Genomic DNA, 20,110 nt, shown 5'->3' with positions numbered 1-20,110 from the left:
GAGAGGCAACACCATGGTTTCACCAGACACTATTAAAATTCCCCCTAACACGCCAGTCTTTAGTCCTGGATGTCCTACACGCATTGTTATTTGTCTCAAATGGCTCTGCTTTCTTTCTTTGGTGTCATGGTAACTGATGGAGAAAGTTCAGTGCAGCTTTGTGTGACTGCAGAAATAGAACTGATCTCAGCAACTCCTAATAGAAAATTTCCTCAAGTAACATGAAAAACAAACAATTTGGAGATTGGAAATGCACATTATGAAGAAAATCCCTAACAAGATATTGACGATAATCCCTTTACAAAAGGCTGCAGCTCTTTGCCGGGGGAACAATACATAGGTTTGCACTCAATAGAGCTGCATACTAATAGGCTGATTATGAGGCGTAATTATCAGATGGCACTTGTCAAGAGGAAGCTGTGCAGTTTGCCCCCAGGACAAAAATGCAAAAGAGAGTCAAACTGTTGTTCTAGGCAGAAGACACTCATGACTCCCTGTCCGTGATACAGTAGCTTTGACGAAACCACTTATGACAGTCAAGTATGGGAAAAAAAAATACACGTGATTTGGCCTTATAAGTGAGAAAGCTGCACAGAAGTCATTGTTATCACACTAAACTATACATACATTAATAGGCAGATGAAATATGTATATTCTCAGAGGTGACACATGGTAGCTGGATGAGAGAGGATTTTACCAGAAGCATACAGAGTCTCAGAGCAATGACAGGAAACGTGTGCACATGTGTGATTCCGGGATGCACTCTGAGATGTGCTTCTACTTCCCCTTAAAATGAATCTAATACTCTTTTCAAGCTCTGGCTTCAGGGGGGAGCACATCCATATTGCCAATCTTATACACTGTTAATAATTCAACATTTAATATAGAAACAGACAGGGAGAGAACAATAGCAGTGAATTATTGATTTGTCTTACTAATCTCGTCTTTGGATAGGGAGACAATGACGGTGAAAGTCAGGAAGAATACGTTTACCCAGCTCAGTATCTTTCTTTCTGCCCTTGAGAGTAACTTCAATCTGATTCAATTTAGTGAATTCCATTGCTGCCATCATTTCAGAATGGTTCAATTTACACTGAATCAGCCAGACAGTCCTCATGCTTCTTCCTCTTTCTATTCACACTCCTCATTTCTGTGTTTAGTCACCTTCTTATTTTCCCTGTATGTCTATCATCATTAAATGTTTACCACCACTAACTGTGCCATACGTTACCACGACTACCATGTCTCAGGAGCTCATCTGTATAGTACCAAATAGATGTTTTTACAATGAATTATAATACTATATACATTGTAGTTTGCAGTGGAATAAAACTGCATCTTATATCAGAGCAAAATCCCTATATATTTTGCTCTGATATAAGATAGAAACTCAGCATGATGCTTTGCAGTTCTACAACACTATGATCATGTGTTTCCCGTAAAAATAGACTTCGCTGCCAGGTATCATTGCTACATTTTCAGTGTGTGGGCCAATGTGATGAAGGTGCTGGCAGTCTCCCAGGAGTGCGGCAGTGAAGGACATCATCAATGACAAACCGATCACCTGATTCCCAGGCAAGAAAAAGGAATTTATTGGTCAGACGCATGTCAACAGCTAAAATCAAAAAGAAGGCAGCACATTGTGATAGCTTTCAAAGTGTTTTTCTTATCTTCCACCGTATTTGTAACAATGCTGCACATAGGAAACTGTGATCATTTAATTGGTTGGGCTCTAATTGCAGCGCAGAAAAGAGGAACAGAAATATATCAGCATATGGCACTGCTGTCATCACCTATAGTTCACAATCACACCCACGCGTCGAGTAGCACACAGCTCCTTATGTGCGTCTGTGTGTTTGAATGTGTGTGTGTGCGCCGCTACAGTGTGGCAAGATAAAAACAATAAAAGAGAAAGCAGCGACAAGATTGCATGTATTTTTTTTTATTTCCACTTTTTTGATCCAATGCAGCATTCAATCTTTTTGAATTTTTTTTTTTTTTTTTAAATCAAGTTGCTGTCAAAATGGCAATCGAAAACATATTTATTTATTTAACAACTCAATACACTCAATACAATACACTCATATGTGACTTTTACTCATCTGTATACACCATTCATTATTTGTACTAAGACCCATTCATCATTTGCACTATTCCGGTGTCTGAAATACATACCTGCTCCTGTGCAATATTATGTGTATCTCTTGAATATCTTGTATATATTTTGTTAAACTGTCTTTTTTTCACTTTTTGTATACTTTTTTAACTTAACTATTGCACTGAAAGGAGAAGCTCTCCAATCTCGTTGTACATCTTGTATAATGACAATAAAGGCCATTCCATTCCAATTCCCATAAAAGCGGAATTTGAATTTTGGTGTACATTTTCCAAAAAACACGCGAACCGGGGAACAAGCTCAGCAAGATTGCACTGTATTTGGATCAATAGTGTAATTGAACTCCAGTTACCATTTATAGTACATGACTAATACAACAGCCTGATCAGGATTCACTGAGCCAAAGCAGTAGAGTGGTCAACCAAACTGAACTGGATATGTACCTTCTTTATCTGTAGACATTTTACTTTTAACCTTTTCTTACATTTACCTTTCTTCTTACAGGAGCAGAAGAACAGCTAAAATTATGTGGGGGCCATGTTGTTTCTGTGACATCTTTGGATGGACGCCATATAGTGAGATTGGTGGGATGGACTCTGAACGGTCTGCTACATCAGCTGGCTGGCAGCCAAAGCGCCTCATTGGCGATTAAAAACAATAAACCTCTTCATTGAAGAGGTTGATATCATACTTGGATATGTTGTTATTGCTACACAAACATACCCCAGAGAGTTCCACAGCTGATTTCCAACAACAACTTCCATCCACATGCCTCCCATGCTTCAAATAGTGTGGATCTCTGGTTGTTGTGGACCTGGCAAACAGCCAGTTTAGAGGATTTATATTTTCTGTTTATTTAACCTTTCTTTTTTTCCATCGGAGTCAAGGCATGTAGACTGAACACAATCACTAAGCACTATGGTTCATTATTGTTGATGTGGTGCATTTATCAGAGGCAAGCAGATCACCAAGGCCATGGTGTATGTGGAAATACTTACTGAGGCATAGTAATGACACATGTGACCACTGTCTTCATAACCTTTTTAGGAGGCCGCATAAGGCAATGAGAGGGACGGTCTTGACCCTCGGTGGACGACCTCTCTTTAACCCCTTTCCAATATAATCCCCTAACACATTACCACCCACATCACTGGGTGATACCACACCTGCCCTTCACTGAATCTTTTCACACCGCATTGCTTTTGTCACTCATTTCCTGACAAAATGTCCTTGTTAGCAGAAGCTATCCTTCATCAACACAGACATCACCTTCCTGTTTTGCCATGAGTTTTTTTTTTTTTTTTTTTAATTCAAAGGTGTTTCTCAACCTCATTATCAAATGCTGGCACCTCCAGCTTCATTTTAAGTCAGTGAGGTGAGAAACACTCAAATTCAAGAAATAATTCATGGCAAAACAAGAAGGTGGTGTCCGTGTTGATCTCTCTGCCCCATTGCGTCTTTGGGAATAGTCATGTCAAGAATTACGTCTTCAGTCAAGGTAAAAGTAACCTTAAATGTTCATTTATCTCTTTTATTCATCATTGATATGTATTGACATGCATTTTGAATTGCTTTATATTAAACTATTATAAAAACTAGACAAAAAATGTGTTTTGCTTTCAGGAATGGATTCATTTGATTTACATTATTTTTATGAGGAAAAATTGATTCGGTTAGCATCCATTTTGGTTAAAATCAGATGCTCTGGAAAGAATTAATGGTGCTTACGAAGATTCCACTCTGCTTGAATTTACAGCGCAGACCACACTACCAAAACAAAACCTGCACTTATTCTCACACATCAAACAACGCGATTGCTAATCTGTCAACAGATTACAAAATTAAGAGATGAATTATGATCTGTGAATAATTTATCTAATTATTCTTTTTTAATCTCACCTAAAAATTACTGAAAAAAGCCCTCAACTTGAAGTATTTTCATTTATTGTTTGGGAATAGTGGGAATATTGCGGAAAAAATATCGGAATACATATCATATATTGATATTCAACGTAAATACTGTAGACCACAATATGAGTTTTGGTCCATATCACCCAGCCCTAAGCCCAACACAAAAAAATGATTCTATTTTTTGAAGGCAACTCATATACAGAAACAGTAAAGTTTGAGATAAAAAATAGAATAAAATAATGCAGTAAATATGACTGTAATTAATTAATCATAATTTATGTTTGAATTTGAGATGACCATGATCTGGCAATGGTCTGGAGCGCATCTGACTCTCTTTTTCCCCACCGTTCTGTCAGTGGTTTGACATAAATGAGCTGGTTTGTGGACTCTTCACGCTGTCCTCAAGGTTGATCCTCTAAAACCAGCCATACCTTTCCCACTTCTCTCCACACCCAATCCACCCCATTTCTCCTCCTCCACTTCATTCAGGCGAGATCTAATTCACCAATGAATAATGGATGGATGACTGGATAGAAGACTGTGAAGGTTCTCTTTTCTTCTCAAGCAGGATGGCTTAGTGCTAATGCAGGGCAACATGCATTGGAGATGAGCCCAGGGACCTCCCACTCACTCTGTCTGTCTGTCTGACGCCCCTAGCATCTCTCTCTTGCTCTTCTTGTCTATTCCTTTCTTTGCCTGAATGGTCACCGACAAGCTCCACGATGCATTTAAGATTGTTTACCATTGGTTTATGTTTTATGTTCCCGCCTCATTTTGTTCATAATCACCACACCATCAACATGTTGACTGCTGGACATCCTTTTGACCAATTACCAATCACCCTTTTCATTGTTCATTACCTCAGTTCGATTAGCTCCTGGCCTTGGGAGAGCAATCCCAGGCTTTCATTGACCCTGACCCTCCCCTGCTCACCTCCTTGCTAATACCTTTAGAAGTCTCGTCAAACAGACAGCTGCATCAAACAAGCCTCCAACCCAAAACATTCAGCCCTATGCATTTAAAATGAATGCACATCACATATATATTCAGTACACAATAGCTATTAAATATAATATAATATATGCTATGCTCACCATCACTTGGTTATGGTGGCAGTCGGTGGTATCATATCTGGTGTCTTGGCCTGTTGGTGGGTCGGCGTTCACATTTGCCTCGCTCAGGACTAGGCAGGCAGGCAAACTGAGAATTTCAGGCGGCCTCTGCCCCCTGTTTGGTTCAGTAATTTTGATCCTGGACTGTGACTAAATGAACTAAATGAAAAGAGCTCTATTCTCCAATGTAATCTACATTTGTCATCAAAAAACGACAAGTGTAAAAGCACTACTACTATATAGGCCTACTTTTGTTATTACTAGTAATTACAGTCAAATACCTTTTTGTGTGCCTTATGTGTGCACCGAGTTCCAAAATCTGTAAAAATGTTATTGTGCTACTTTAGTACGCGCTCCGCTTGATTGATTAGCATGCACCTTACGTACATGTTAAGTGCAGAAATAGACCCTGTAATTGAGACTGCACCTTATAATGCGGTCTGTCTTCTGGTGTGGAAAATACAGTGCAAACAAACAAAACATGTTTGTTGTACATTTTTTTCCATGTAGGAATCAAACTGCATATTTGGTTTCTGCCTGAATAAAAAAAAAACTGATGTTCATGGTTGTCACTCACGGCTTTTGATATTCACGTAATGTGCATATTCGTAGCACACACACACACAGCAGTCTCAGACAGGCGATTAACAATTTGCAGTTATGTTGTTAAGACAGGCCCATTATTGTAGAGTACAATGGAACCCTGCATATTCGCAATTCAGCATTCATAGCCCCGCAGATATGTAGATTTCCGGTTCTAAAATTGTACAGTTATTATTGTACTAAATTAGGTCCTTATTCTCTCATTCACCATAAGTGGGTAATAATTTATAAATACATTACAACACGAGTAGTATAATGTATAACATACACAAACCACTGTACAAAGTCAGCAATTTTTACCTTTTTTATGCTTTACTGATAATGTAATGTAGCAGTAAGATTTGTTCAGTGATCCTTGAACACACCACAGTTGTGTACTGTGAGATGCAAAAGTTTGTTTGGTTACAAAAGCACCAGCTTGAAAGTCAATCTGGCCTCAAAACTAACATATTATCGGAAATCGTTACTGGAATTACAACAGGAGCAGTATGGATTATGTAGGCGTGACTTGTAGATATGGCTTCTCTTGCCATCTAGCTTCTAGCAGTAGCCTGACAATCAGGCTAATTCTTTGTCTGTATTAATCATTGTACATTAAAGCGTTGAATAGGTATACATTTGACACTGAATGTGTTGAATAAATGTGGGAGGAATATTTAGGGCTTAAACCTGGTTTGTGCTGTGAGTAAACAATGGTAATTGAAGAGAAGGGAGGGGTTCTGGAGCTGAATGTAATCTAATAATTACTGACTTTTATTGCAAAATGTCGATCCAAAATCAGAGAACTATAACGTCAGGCTTGCAGGAGGGTTTTGGGGGGAGTAGGCTGTGCCATTTGCTGGTGGTCCCGTATCGTAACCCTTGTAAAAAGTGGCAATCTACGTGCTGTATATATGTCATTGTCTAATGGAAGCAGGATGCTGAGGGAGAAGTGTACCAAAGGCAACAATCAGCATCAGGAAGTGAGCATCTCATGAATAATGCAAGCTCCTGTGTGAACCTGGCTGACCCACAAGTGTCCTGCTGAGCACCCCTGTCTGTCTATCTGATTTGGAGGCTGTCTGTCCATATGTTTCTTATTACATACACCCAGTAGTTCACCTGGAAACAGCTGTCTGCCTTTACCAATACAGATCAGCCATCACCACATGGTCCAGATATATACCTAGTGATATCCCTGTAGGATCCCATGATCAATTAGAGTGTATGAGATCTATAATACAGTATAATAATATAGTCATGCTCTATCGGATCGATTGCAGCGGCAGATTGTGAGTGCAATTACTTCAGTTATTTCATTTTAAGCAATCAATTGGCAAAAATGACTGTGGTTTTAATCTAGAATCAACGCCAATATATAACACTATATATTATAATTATTATTATTTTTTTAATAGTGGCCCTCACAGTGGCAAATTACGGCTGGTCAAGTCCCCAAGGAAGGCCCAGGTACTGCCACTGTTGAGTATTCATTCACTTAATATCAAAATAAACACAATTAAAAATAAACTGTGCCGTCCAAGTGCAAGAAAAAAACGCTTTACCCAACATTTTACACACCGCGGGGGCAAGATTTGCCTACAAACGTAGTCCACCCCACAGCAGTAAACAGCTGCTGTTCCGTCATACACCTGCAGAATAACAATCAGCCTCCAACTAGCTTCTCATCATTTTGGTCAACAACAGGAGACAAAATGTTGCCGGGAGGTGAAGAAACAATGGAAAACATGGACATTGAAATATTTATTAGATAGACAGAGGGATTGGAGCTATTGTATTCTGCTCTATTGTAAAGATAAGCAAATAGTGTTAGTATTTACTATGGTGACTTAACTTAAAAGTTATTAATGCTTGACAACCATTGGGGTGTACCCTACAGCAAAAACGATCATTGCTTACGGATGCCAAGCGCAAACGCACAGAAATTTCCCAAAATCTCATCTCAAAATAAATAATTAATCAGGGATTGGGCTAGACTCTTTGAATGTTAATTATTCAGCATGTCATTTTGGAAAATTCTGTGTAGAGCTTGAAAAATTAATTGATGATTTATTGATGATACAGTTAAGTGACAACTATTCTTGGCATTCGATAAATATTTTGTGATTTAAGAATGTTCTTCTGTTACGTTGATGGTTCTAACCCCTAATTGTTTGGTTTACATTGATTTGGTTTGTCTAGGATCTAACCGATTATTCGATTAACTGAAACAACAAGCTAAAGATGAATTGACTAAGAAGCTAATCAGGAACTGCAGCCCTAAATCTATGCCTCCAACTATGTGAGAACAGGTCCCTTTCTGCTTTGGTTGGAATGTCTGACCTCAACCCCATCAAAGAAAAAACTATGGAAGAACTATATCAGAGTTTGTCATCAGTTTCGGTGCCATGCCCTGTCTGCCTTAAAGAAGACACTCATAACTGTAAAGAGGACCAATTCTATATTTTCTTATTTGTCCATACTGTGTAACTGATTCATGACAAAACATACATATATTTCAGTTTTGTTTTTTTTGTTGTTTTTTTTTTAAATCAAATGAGACAAAATAATAGCCATGCACACAAAGCAATAAGAGCATCCTATTTTTACCCATGGCTCCACTCTTTTATAGCATTATTGATTGGGCTGCATAAACCATGAAAAGCCCTGAAGGAATATTGCTGACAGAGGAGCCACAGGAGAGCAGTGAAAAGACAGCAAGGTTTATGATTCTTATTTTAACTTCCCACATTCGCTACAGTTGGCTTTTCACTTGGCCTGATTCATTCGCTCTCTGACACTCGAGAATTTTTCATTCATGAGATGGGTTGCCATGTCTTTTACAGACATGTGTATGTGTGCAGCAGTCTTTCAGCACATCGTCACACATTACAATGGATAGGTGACTGGATTGAATGAGTCAAGCAGATACTTAAAAGATTATAAAATGCTCCATAAATGGCGGAATTTATGGGATGTGAAGCAAGTGTACACACACACACACACAGATTCCAGTGAAAGCTAGGTTTTAATTATCCAGAGCTATTGTTCTCAGGTCTGTAATAGTCAGAGGGGCTAATTGAATTAAATTGAGTCATAACTCAAGCAGGAGGAACGAGAAATCCAACCAGCTGTTCCAGCCTTCTTGTGGCTCGCCACAGAACATCTGGGACAGCTGTACTTTAACTACAATGGCACAATAACCAATAAAATGGTAGGATGTGGGAAGAAGATAAAATGATCTTAAAGAGGGGTGAGGGGTACAACAGAGCATCGGAGGTGTAAAGTGCATGTGTTTGTCTGTGTCAGTTTCCAATAAGCTCTTTGTCATGCACAATGAGATATAAGATATAAGACCAAACATGTTGCAAACAAAACCCCCATTTTACCTGATACTGTTTTATGTAATATGATCACTTCAAATGATGAGCATGTAGTGGCCTCAAAACAAAACATTGGCTGACAACAATATAGCCAAACATATGACGTTAAAAGCCCCTGCATCTGCGTAATTATGAATTTGTCCAAAATATTCAAAAAATAAAACCTCAAAAGTGGTGTTCACACTTTCTTTATATCGGGCTTCACAGTAACTGCATGAGATATCAGAATTGGTGCCAAGACCTTGGCTTTGTGAGTAGTAAAGGTTCGAACTGCAAGTGAAGACTGTACACATCAAAGTGAAAATGTCCAAATTTTGTCCCAAGTGGCAATATTTTGTGTGCTTACTATAAGGCTGAATAAGGATTTTCATAGTGTCATCGGATTTGTTGGATTTTGTCTAGTCAACTAATGGTTTTCCTCTTTTCTGACCTACAAATGTAGTTTTTTTCTCAAACATCCCCTGTGGCTTCTGAGCTCCACGGCACCAGCGGTGCCTCTGACAAAGTGTGTCCGACAATGAGTGCTCCTCCTTGGGCAGGGGAGGTGGAGGCAGCACCCTCACATCCAGCTTCTCCTAAGCTCTGCCGCACCAGCATTGCCTACATTACCACTCTTTGAGTTCATACACGGTAAGTAAGGGGTCTCCAACCAGTAGCCATAGAGACCAATTTGATGCAGTCTTAGCACTGCCAGACTGACCTCTGCAGCCTTCAACCTCTGCAGCATTGGTGACAGCATACGACAACAGCAGAGGTGGACCAACTTCCTGGATCACACTGTTTGAACTTAGCTGTTCCATTGTATATAACAAAACATACCATGTTTTATTTGGTTATTTCATCTGATTACCGCTTGCTACTGGGCAATATCATACTTTGACAATACAATTTTCCCTCATTTAACTTGAATCATATTTGACAGCCTGTGTCTTCAATATAAGAGCAGAAATTGCTGCTGCAATATTTTGTTTTATCTTGTCTGTATTACGGTACAATATCTCCACCACAGGGAAAATGGTTCAAGTCAATAACCACACTGGTGGAATCTGCAGCTTTCTTTCATTACAAGGCATCTCTACTTACAATATAAACATTTTCCACTGTAAAAAAACAAAAAAAACATTGCTGACAACCATTTGTGGAACATCATAATCAAAACTACTATGAATGACAGGGTGCTATTCTGCTGATTGAGTGATCCTGTCTCTTTTTATAAAGGCACACACACACTCATCTTGGGACAAGCAGAAAGAGTTCAAGCGTTGACTCATGATCACAGCTCAACCTGAGACAGGAAGTCATCTATCATCCCTACTGCACTTGTTCAGTGTACCAATCAGTCTCTAACATCATAGAGTCTAACATATTTTGTCCCTTGCATTTGGCTACAATAAGTAACCAAAATATTACAAACAGCCTTCAGTACAATGCGGCACAGTTCGAAGCCAGTAAAGACTCAAATATAAAACCACAACAATATTGAATGGTGAGCGTCGAATAAACCTTGCTCCAGACAGCTGCAGTCAAAATAAAGGTGTGAAACATAAATATAGATAAGTCCCACATGACTGTGTCCCATCATGGTCCTTCCCTTTCGTTGACTCAATCACATCATATTTACATCCCACCAATTGAACAGAAGGAGGCAAGCTCAACATGTACACACACATCCCATCGTCTACCAAGTGAAACTAAAGAAAGTTGTTGACTCTAAAATCTAAAATTAAAACAAATGCTTGACATTCTGGTAAGCTTGTGCCAAAGATTAATTATAGCAGTCCTTAACTTTGTACATAGTGTTGGCAGTTTTGCACTCCAATGCGACATACCAACTACTAGGATATGCTGGAGGTTCCTCTGAACTGCACCATACAGTACACAATAAAATGGGAGTGATGATTTGGTAAATGAGCCTTGGGTTGTTGAAGCTTGCAGCATGTTAGTGGGTGATTGCTTCCTATTTTTAGATGATGTAGAGAGGTTATTCTGGGTATCCCAAAACTGGCCTAGAACAGGGGCACTGGGTACAGAAGTATGTGTCTATGATGTGTGTGTGTGTCACTACACAGGGAGTCTTCTTACCTTCAGTGGATGGGGCTTGGTCCTGGGCTGCATACAGCATATCCTTGAATGCCTGATGAGGAAAAGAAATAGAAATACTGAGCAGAGCTTCAACTGTTGGGAATCACTAAATCAAGCAGCACAACAGAAACATGCCCATAGGAAACTGTAAGTAAAGCATACTGAAGATCAGCAGCTTTATTACCACCAAATGTACAAAACATATATCATCCTATCACGCTTGCACCGCATTTGAGAGAAGAAGCGCTCAAACAATCATTTTTGAAGTCCAAAAAAGAAAATCTTTCATCTCATGGACATGATACATGTATAAGCAGAGAGTATATCCACCAAGACATGGCCACCGCTCGGATTGCAAGCTATCGAGCAAACTACCGTTTACTCCAGTTTACTTATTCTAAACTCAAGAAAGTGTTGCAGAGTGGGGAAGAAGGACAAATTAACAAGCCAAAAACTTACCACTTCCACACGGAATGGTAAAACTTTATTTCCACTCATAACCAATGAAATTCTGATGGGTGAGCTTTTGTCGTAAAACTACTGCATAATTGAGAAAAGGGAGATGTGGACTGTATACAAACGGTGCATGAATGTTGCATCTTCAAAGATTTTTTATTCTATATTACAAAATGTGGCCGTATTCAAACCCCTATCCTTCTGTGTCAGTACCACTTAGATTCTGATTGGTGAGGATGCATATGCAGCATGTTATTTCTTTTCAGAAGAGCTCAAAGCTATGCTTCTCATCCAAATGATTCAATGGAAAATTCACTCTTGCTTTAAGAATGATTTTTTTAAGGTTTTAACCACAAAAAATTAAATGCTGTAAATTGATTTCGACAGATTTGTCACAATCAAAGTAACCACTGAATCACATTTTTTTTTTATTCATAAAGATGCATTTCAGAGGAATCGCTCCACTGGGTGAAAAAAAATATGTTGGGCTATTTAAATTTAACTTTCATAATGCATGCAAATGTATGACAAACAAAATCACCACTCTTAATGACAACCTGCATGGAGCTTCCCTGTTGTATAATCTGATGGTATCAAAGCATGCTGACTCCAGGTGCTGCTTTCTGACATCAAGAGCACAGCGTGAGTCATTGAGTGTGGAGGTGGACTGTTGTGTGTTAGCGGCGGCCTGCTTTGTTGCTGCTGAAAGTTCCCTGCATACATCCGCTACTGGAGTCTAACCTACTCCCCATACTAATAGGAGGAAAATAGATATTCAGATAGAGTCAGGGGAGGTGTTCATTAAGAGGGAGGTATCGCCATGGTGATGGTAGTCATAGAAAACGGGAGAGAGGGGGTTAGCCCTACGGGGAATTGAGATAAATCTGCAGGCTTACCAGTAATCAGTGCTGAAACCTGTAGACAATAACTAATCCAAGCCTAACAAGGGCCATCACTTTGAATGACTATGCACTAATGTGATGCATCCTGACTGGACACGACAAGCTTGTCCTTAACACTGCAGTGACCAGTCAATGGAATATCATCACGGATGTGTCTTCTGTGACATGATGAGTGGGCAACAAACTAAATATTTGAGTGATAGATGGTCAAATAATTCCACTTAGATGCTGGGGGTCATTGTGCTTGAGGAGACGAGAGTGTTTGTCTGAAAAGGTCTGCAGCTCAAACAGAATCACTTAAGTCCCAGTGGTTCTGAGCCTGCGAGTGGATCCCTGTGAAGAAGCCAGGGAGGATGGTGAAAGAGGAGGAGGAGGAGGAGGAAAAAAGGGCAGGTCTGGGACCAGATGTCCTCCCGATGGGGGAGGAACGATGGGGTGAGGGCGGGAGGGAATGGGGGAGGTTCTCAGCAGTCGTTTTGCCAATGCCTGTTGTCTACATGATGTTCATATTGTTCATACATGCTGATAAATCACACTTTGCTTGCATAGAAAATGAAGATGAAGATGTACACCTTATATGCAATTTACAATGTCAAATGTCAATAAATTAGTACAGGGCAAAGCCTCGCCGATATTCTGTGTACCGTCCTGGAATCAGTGGAATCACAAAGGCATCTGTCTTTAAATCCAAATATCATCACTTGCCTAGTTTGAATTGCAAATAGCAGCCATAACCACTTCACTACTCCTCCTCATCATCATAATGATTATGGAAGGTTACATGAGTGATTGGACTGCAGATGTGAATGCAAATGCCCTTGTTCGCCCACACAGACACTCTGTATACAGTATGTGTTTATAGTCTGTTAGAAATAACATAACATAACATTTTATTCAAATTTCTTGATCGGGTAAAATTATCAATTCATTCTATTATTTTCATGTAACTATAGATGACAGAAATTGCCTGTCGCAATATAGATGGCAGAACATGTCTTTATGTCACAATTTTGTAGCGATGTCAAATAATGTAACAATTATACATTAAATGCTAACAAAAGGGAAGACCTGGGTTCAATTCTCTGCTTGGGCATCTGTGTGTGGAGTTTGCATGTTCTCCCCATGCATGCCTGGGTTTTCTACAGGTACTCTGGCTTCCTCCCACATCCCAAAAACATGTATGTTAGGTAAATTGGTGACTCCAAATTGTCCATAGGTATGAATGTGAGTGTGAATTGTTGTTTGTCTATATGTGCCCTGTGATTGGCTGGCGACCACCCACCTTTTGCCCAAAATCAGCTGGGATAGGCTCCAGCATATCCCCTAGTGTGGATAAGCAGCATAGAAAATATGGATGGATGGAGCATAACAAAAGGTACAGTTAATCAACAATATTGAAGAGAACATGGGATAGAAGTGGCAGCAATTCACCAACTCATTATTGTTATGACAATTACTATTCCGTAAAAATTCACAATGAATAAGAGCAGTATTACAAATTATGCCTTTACAAAGAATATTTTTAACCTCATGCAATCAAACCGTTTTGATTAAAATGATTGCTGCACATGTGTCAAGATTTTCGCACACTGTCTTGGTTATCGTGTGACCAAACAGTGCACCCAACAAACTAGCCCAAAGAACTGAGCGCCCAAACAAAGCATGCACAAGTTGGTGACTCAGTCTCTGTGAATAATGGATAGTGGTTCTTTTAGAGCTGGGACACTATAGACGTACAGTATTCCAGCCAGAGAATCCTTTCATCATGTTTATTGTGTGTGGCTATCTTGTTCATAGAATGAACACAGAATAATGAACTACTCGTATCTGTCTCCTTTAAGAGTTTAAAGGGAATCTGTGTCTTTTTTTATTACATACAGCAGCAAAAAAAAGTTGCAAGTGACAGGACTTGGAAAAAGAAGGTGTGAATTTTGAATTCCACACAAAATTTGTAGCAAAGTATAAATGGAGCATCTGTTATAATAAGATTGTAATGTTAAGATTGATTAATTAACACAGGTTGCAAGGGGAAGGGTTTAACAGGGAGACATAACAGATAGTGAGCCGGGCTTGTGTGTTTAATGCTGCTGAAGTTTAAAATAAAGTTCAATGGTGCAAGTATACAGCTGCTTATGTATTTCGCTTGCTGCATTTGAAGTATCATGTGTGGCCATAATGGGTTTTCACATTTTTCCCCAACAGCTTCTCGACAATTACTGTCTGCTTCTCATTAACTCCCTGTCCCTTTGTGATTTAGGTATATAAACAGCCTAGTGATAATTAGAGCATTTATGCCATCTACAAAGAATAGACCAAATATTATCCAGCTCTACGCAATTATGCACTACAACAATAATAATTTAATTCATTCGATCACAGCCATTTTTCAAAAGACTGGCCATTTTAGATTTTGACTGATCTTTCAAGGCACACAGAATATTGTGTTCTATTGCTACTGTATAAAAACATGGGCCCTACCAAAAGAAAGATTAGACTCACGTGTATCATCAGGAAAAAAAAAAGTTTGTTTCCACCTTCTGGCATTCTTTATTCTGGCTTCACCAGTTTTTTTGTGAATATTTTTTTTGTGAAGATACATTTCAAGCACTCATTTTGGCACAATTTTTTTTTGGCTTTTGTGACAGTTCAAATATGTATAAAGAACTACAACAACAAAACAACACAAAAAGGGGTTGTCTTACATGAAAATGACAATTTATTTACAAATATAACCAATGAACTATTTAGAATTTTCACTTTCGGAACTGAACTATGTATGCGCGCGCTTTCAAATTTCCCTACAACGCGTAACATTTTGAGCACTATACTCCTCTACTCTCTCTCACTTCCTCCATTCTGTCATGTGTGATTTGTCCATTAATATGATCCCTGGCGAGCTCTTATCAAATGCACTTCTGCCACCTTGTGGCCGTTTTTATGGCTGAAAAGTGCTCTGAAGTAAAATGCATGAGTGGAGAGTTGCATCAATGCTTTTTTTGCCTCTCATGCAAAAAAACTGACATATAAACATGTTAGACATGTTGGAATTGCGCGGTCTGGATTATGAAAACGCATAAATACGTCTTTGGTATTGAATCTAATTTAATTATGCAGTTATATAATATACAGTATATCTAATGTACACAACATTTACTGCTGTATACATTTCATATGTACAGAACATCTGTATTAACCATAAGTGCTGCAGTTGGACAGTTTTTTTTACAGGGAGGAATGGCAGTGTTTGTTGCCCATACATTTTTGGCCAAATCATGGCCACTTCATGGCGTAATGGCCAATTATGCAAATTAGATGATGGCATCAGCAGCAGCAGCAGAATACACGCATGGACAATGTTACTGTGACAAGACTTCATATTACACGCAAGCCTTACACCAGGGTAAAAATGCAAAAATCCTTACATTGACCCAAAATCCTTATTGATGCAATTGGCCAATTTTCACTGCATTTTCCTAATGGAATATCAGCCTGGACATGCATTGCTTCCAAATCATCAACAAACTGTAATGACCATGCTTGTGGTTAAGGACGACGTAGTTACTTCAGTCGCTTTATTAACAAGCAGTAAAACCCCATGCGTTGTAAACCAAGCATACACTTATCTAATGACCGGCTAATCAATCGGCACAGATTTCCTTGATTTTGGGGGATAACAGATCAACCAATCCTTACATATGAAAACACTGTTATCTACCTCCACAAAGGTCTGAAAGTCAGCCACTGTGCCCTTTTGCTCTGCCAGGCTAACAGTTAGCAATTGAGCTCGCAGTCATCCACTACTTTTTTACTAGTGGATGAAACACAAAAACATTTTGAGTACTTTCATTTTGTTATTGTTTTTTCTCCAACTTTTTTTTGTGATATGACCACCTTACGGTCTCCTCTTATTCTAAACCTTTCCTTAACACTGCATAAGCTTTCAACACTTTCCTTTATTTTCACACAATTGTCCAAACTTTGAATGGCGAAATGAAAGCAAACAAAACATTGTACGTGTCAACATGTAAAAGACATGGTGTGAATGAATTATCAGCAAAAGATATGAGAAGGAATTGGATTAAATAAGTTCAGCTTCTTCCTGACCTTTTTTGACATGTTTAATGGTAAATGTAACCATGGGAAGTTCTTTACTTATTAAGCATGTGAGAAACAAATTAGCAGAGGCCTCAAGAGTGGTGTTTGTATAATTGTCAATTGTTTATCGATAATTGCTTTCAAACCTGACCGCGATAAGTGAATTTCCACGGAGTAGGATTCATCATTAATAAATAAAATATTTTTGCAGTCAAGAGCATAGTTTAAGCTGTTTAAAACTTTCTAAATATGATTTTGTACCATTATTAGAGCCCAGTAGAGATTAAATAACATCCCTATAGTCACCAATTGTCAATGTGTTTACAACACAATGCTCAACTGCCATGAGCAGGCTATGGGATCACTACAGGGACTTAAGAGATAGCCGCCATTTTCAACACAGCATGCTACCGAACAACGTTCCCTCTAAGTTGTGCACGGACAAATTAAGAAGCCAAAAACTTACCAAATGCACACAAAATGGGAGGACAGCTTCTTTTCATTACGCAATGTAGTGTGAAAGTAATTTATTGTCATGTTTCATCAATGTAACATTAGTGATTAGAATACCGATAAATTATAAATTGTCTTTCAATATTTTTGTACTAAAATTAGGCCAAAGTCAACTACTAAACAGTGGCGATTTATTCATTAACTACTTTTTTAAGTGATAGATTTTCCAACTGCAAGGGATGACTATATGCACATCTGTCATAGCAAACAGCTCATTAGCATGTCGGTTTGTACCCACAATCTCACACAATAAACCTTACACCTAATTAGGCCATCGCTCAATCAGCTTGTCAATTCCTCTGTATTCGTGAGGTTCCTTCTTAACTAAAATTGTGATATTTACTGGTACGGCCATGTTGGTACATAGTGAATTACGTGGTCAGTATGAATAGACAACAGTGAAAGCTGGGCAGCAGGTTAATTAAACCATCTGGCACATAAAGGAAGACATAAAATTGAATTTAGTCCATTCCATTTGAATGTAGAAAGCTGTTTCACACATACTAAAACACAAAAAGCAACCACTCTGGATGTGTCATATTTAAATGTACGTACTTCAGCTGGTGGAAAAATGACTCACTGAATGAACTTAAACATGTCACAGCAATCACACAGTGTACAGTGTACAGGGCTGTAATATGAAACATTCCAACTGTGATATATTATCTATGTTTGTAATTAGTTCATGCTGTAATCCTTGCAATTCAGCAGTATTTTATGTGGTTAAAAGCTCGAGGTGACACAGGTGTCTCGCTGCCACGCCCACTCGGACATACCCTTGCCTACACAAGCTGTATAAATATGACCATTTGGGGGAAAAATGTAAATTCTATAATTGAAAACATGGCTCTCTGCATAATTCAACAGTAGCTGGTCACATACAGGTGTACCTAGTTCATGTCTCTTGAGCAGATGGATCACGGATACTGTTTATGCCAAAAATCTGTTGTAATAATTAAGTGTGTTGTGCATGACTTCATTGAAAAAAAAAATAAAAATGAATGTGTACTATGACTAATATACAATTATCACATATAATGTAAGCAATGTATATATACTGTATAAGAGTCATTCAACTCAGGGATCTATTATCTGTCTGTCTGAGTGTGTATCCATCTATTACCGACCATGTCAAATCGGTGTGTGCTGCGATGAAGACTGGAGGTGTAAAATGGCTGTTTGACCATATATCTGCCATCACTCTATAGATTACAAAGACCTGACATAACAAAAAACAATTACAAACAATAATACCCAACAACAAAACAACCATAATAACTGTACATGCAGTTATTTATATACAATTCTATTTTGTGTGTTAAACACTTACTGTATATGACATATTAACACACATTTTGAAGCCAGAACATGCTACAATCACACAATGGCAGAAGTAAAACACGTATGACTATCTCCTGTTAGTACATATACAACTCAATGGCTATAAGTGCAAAAAACAGGTCTTGTAGGCCACTGAACCAAGAGGTGTATAGGGTCTTTTGTCTATAATTCATAGAGTTAAATGGAATGCTGCTGTCAGTGCACGTCCGCACTGGAGCTCTTAGTGCACTTGTGGCAAAAAGGAAGGTGTGAAAATAAAATAAGCCATATGACAACTGACTTGATAGAAATAAACAAAAAAATAAACAAAAAAATGTATATAAAATAATATAAACAAAGGACTTGAGGGCGTGTGTGAAATCCATAATTTATATTAAATATTTGATGTGTTCCGGAAAAATCATGGGAGATTATATGACTATGAAGCCAAACAATTTATCTCATTTTGATGCTACTTGGGCTTAATCAAGAAATATTTAAATTTAAAATAAAAAATATACATATTAAAAGGCTCCCTGAAATCTTAGAAATGTATTAAGCGGAGACTTTTCATTGTTGGTGGTTAATTAAATAGTTAATTTCAGCGCTATTAAATGAAAGTCAACCAGCCGCAATAAAGCTGAATGAAAAGTCAATTAGCCTTCCATTAACAATGGGACATCCTTCATCATTGCCTGTCCCTTCCTTGGCCTCAGATGAACATTTTTAGTTTACGTTTTCAACTCCCTCTTGCGCAAAATGATTAATAAAGGAAAATATTTTGTGCTTAAGCACAGTAGTCAACATCAGTAAATACATAAACGTTACCTCATATTGAAGGTACTGTTTTCTCCACTCAGGGGTGATGTGGGACGAAAGGTGCTCGGCGAATTTCATAGTTGCAGCAACAAGAGTCCACTTTAAAGGGAATTAGATCCTTCTCTTCCGGCTCGACGCCACTTTTCTGCACGCCAACTTGCTGGCTCAACATGCGGTGCGTCAGCCGGCGTGACCCGCTTGCTTCACTCTACTTCTGCTCCGCGGTCCCGCTCAGTGCTCTCCGAGCCAGTCCCGTCCCACATACTACTAACTACTACTCTTACCGAGGAGGGTTTAGTTTGACCGTAGTTCGGAAATCAGGCTTTACGGGGGGTAGTGACAGTATGGCTCGGTGACTTTGTCCCGTTTGTCCCTCCGTGTGTGGGTCTGGGGACTGAGCGGTCCGCCATCAGTGACGTGTCTGCGTCATAGAGCGCGCTCTGTCAGCTGTTTCTGTTTGGAGCTCCCGCTGCTACTTCCGCCCCATGCACCTTACACACTTAACTACTACAAGTTTATTATGGTGTTGTTTGGAATTGTTGTGTATAATTAATTGTCTCAATAAAATTGTCTTAATAAAAAAATATATTTTTTTTAATAATTTCCTTAGAGTGTGTCTTCTTTCTTACTTCCTGTTCGCCCCCTTGCTTCTCAAACAGACTAATGGGCGCGGCTAACATATAATTTTTTTTCATTGGCCAATGGGGCATTTCTGATTTCGACCTACTAATTTTGCCTAGCAACATGTGGCCAGATAAACATCACTGAAATTGAGTGTTAGTGTGTGCGCGCGTGTGTGTGTTTATACCTATTAAGCCC

The 20,110-nt window shown here is 38.8% G+C and overlaps 1 protein-coding gene across 2 annotated transcripts in view; it reads right to left on the bottom strand.

Moving 5' to 3' along the window:
- The window catches only part of xpr1a (xenotropic and polytropic retrovirus receptor 1a), a 67,340-nt gene extending 47,608 nt beyond the window's left edge, over nucleotides 1–19,732 (bottom strand). For both annotated transcript variants that reach the window (XM_058072487.1, XM_058072486.1), the window contains exons 1-2: nucleotides 19,301–19,732; nucleotides 11,187–11,238 (exon numbers count right to left, since the gene is read on the bottom strand). In XM_058072487.1, the coding sequence (XP_057928470.1) occupies nucleotides 11,187–11,238; nucleotides 19,301–19,369 (121 nt within the window). In that variant the 5' untranslated portion in view covers nucleotides 19,370–19,732. The remainder of the gene's footprint in view (nucleotides 1–11,186; nucleotides 11,239–19,300) is intronic.
- Between the last annotated feature and the right edge of the window lie 378 nt (nucleotides 19,733–20,110).

Source organism: Doryrhamphus excisus, chromosome 5 (assembly GCF_030265055.1).
Source record: "Doryrhamphus excisus isolate RoL2022-K1 chromosome 5, RoL_Dexc_1.0, whole genome shotgun sequence".
In the NCBI taxonomy this organism is placed as follows: Eukaryota; Metazoa; Chordata; class Actinopteri; order Syngnathiformes; family Syngnathidae; genus Doryrhamphus; species Doryrhamphus excisus.
The sequence above is the reverse complement of the archived record's forward strand: the minus strand, read 5'-3'. Positions and strand labels throughout refer to the sequence as shown.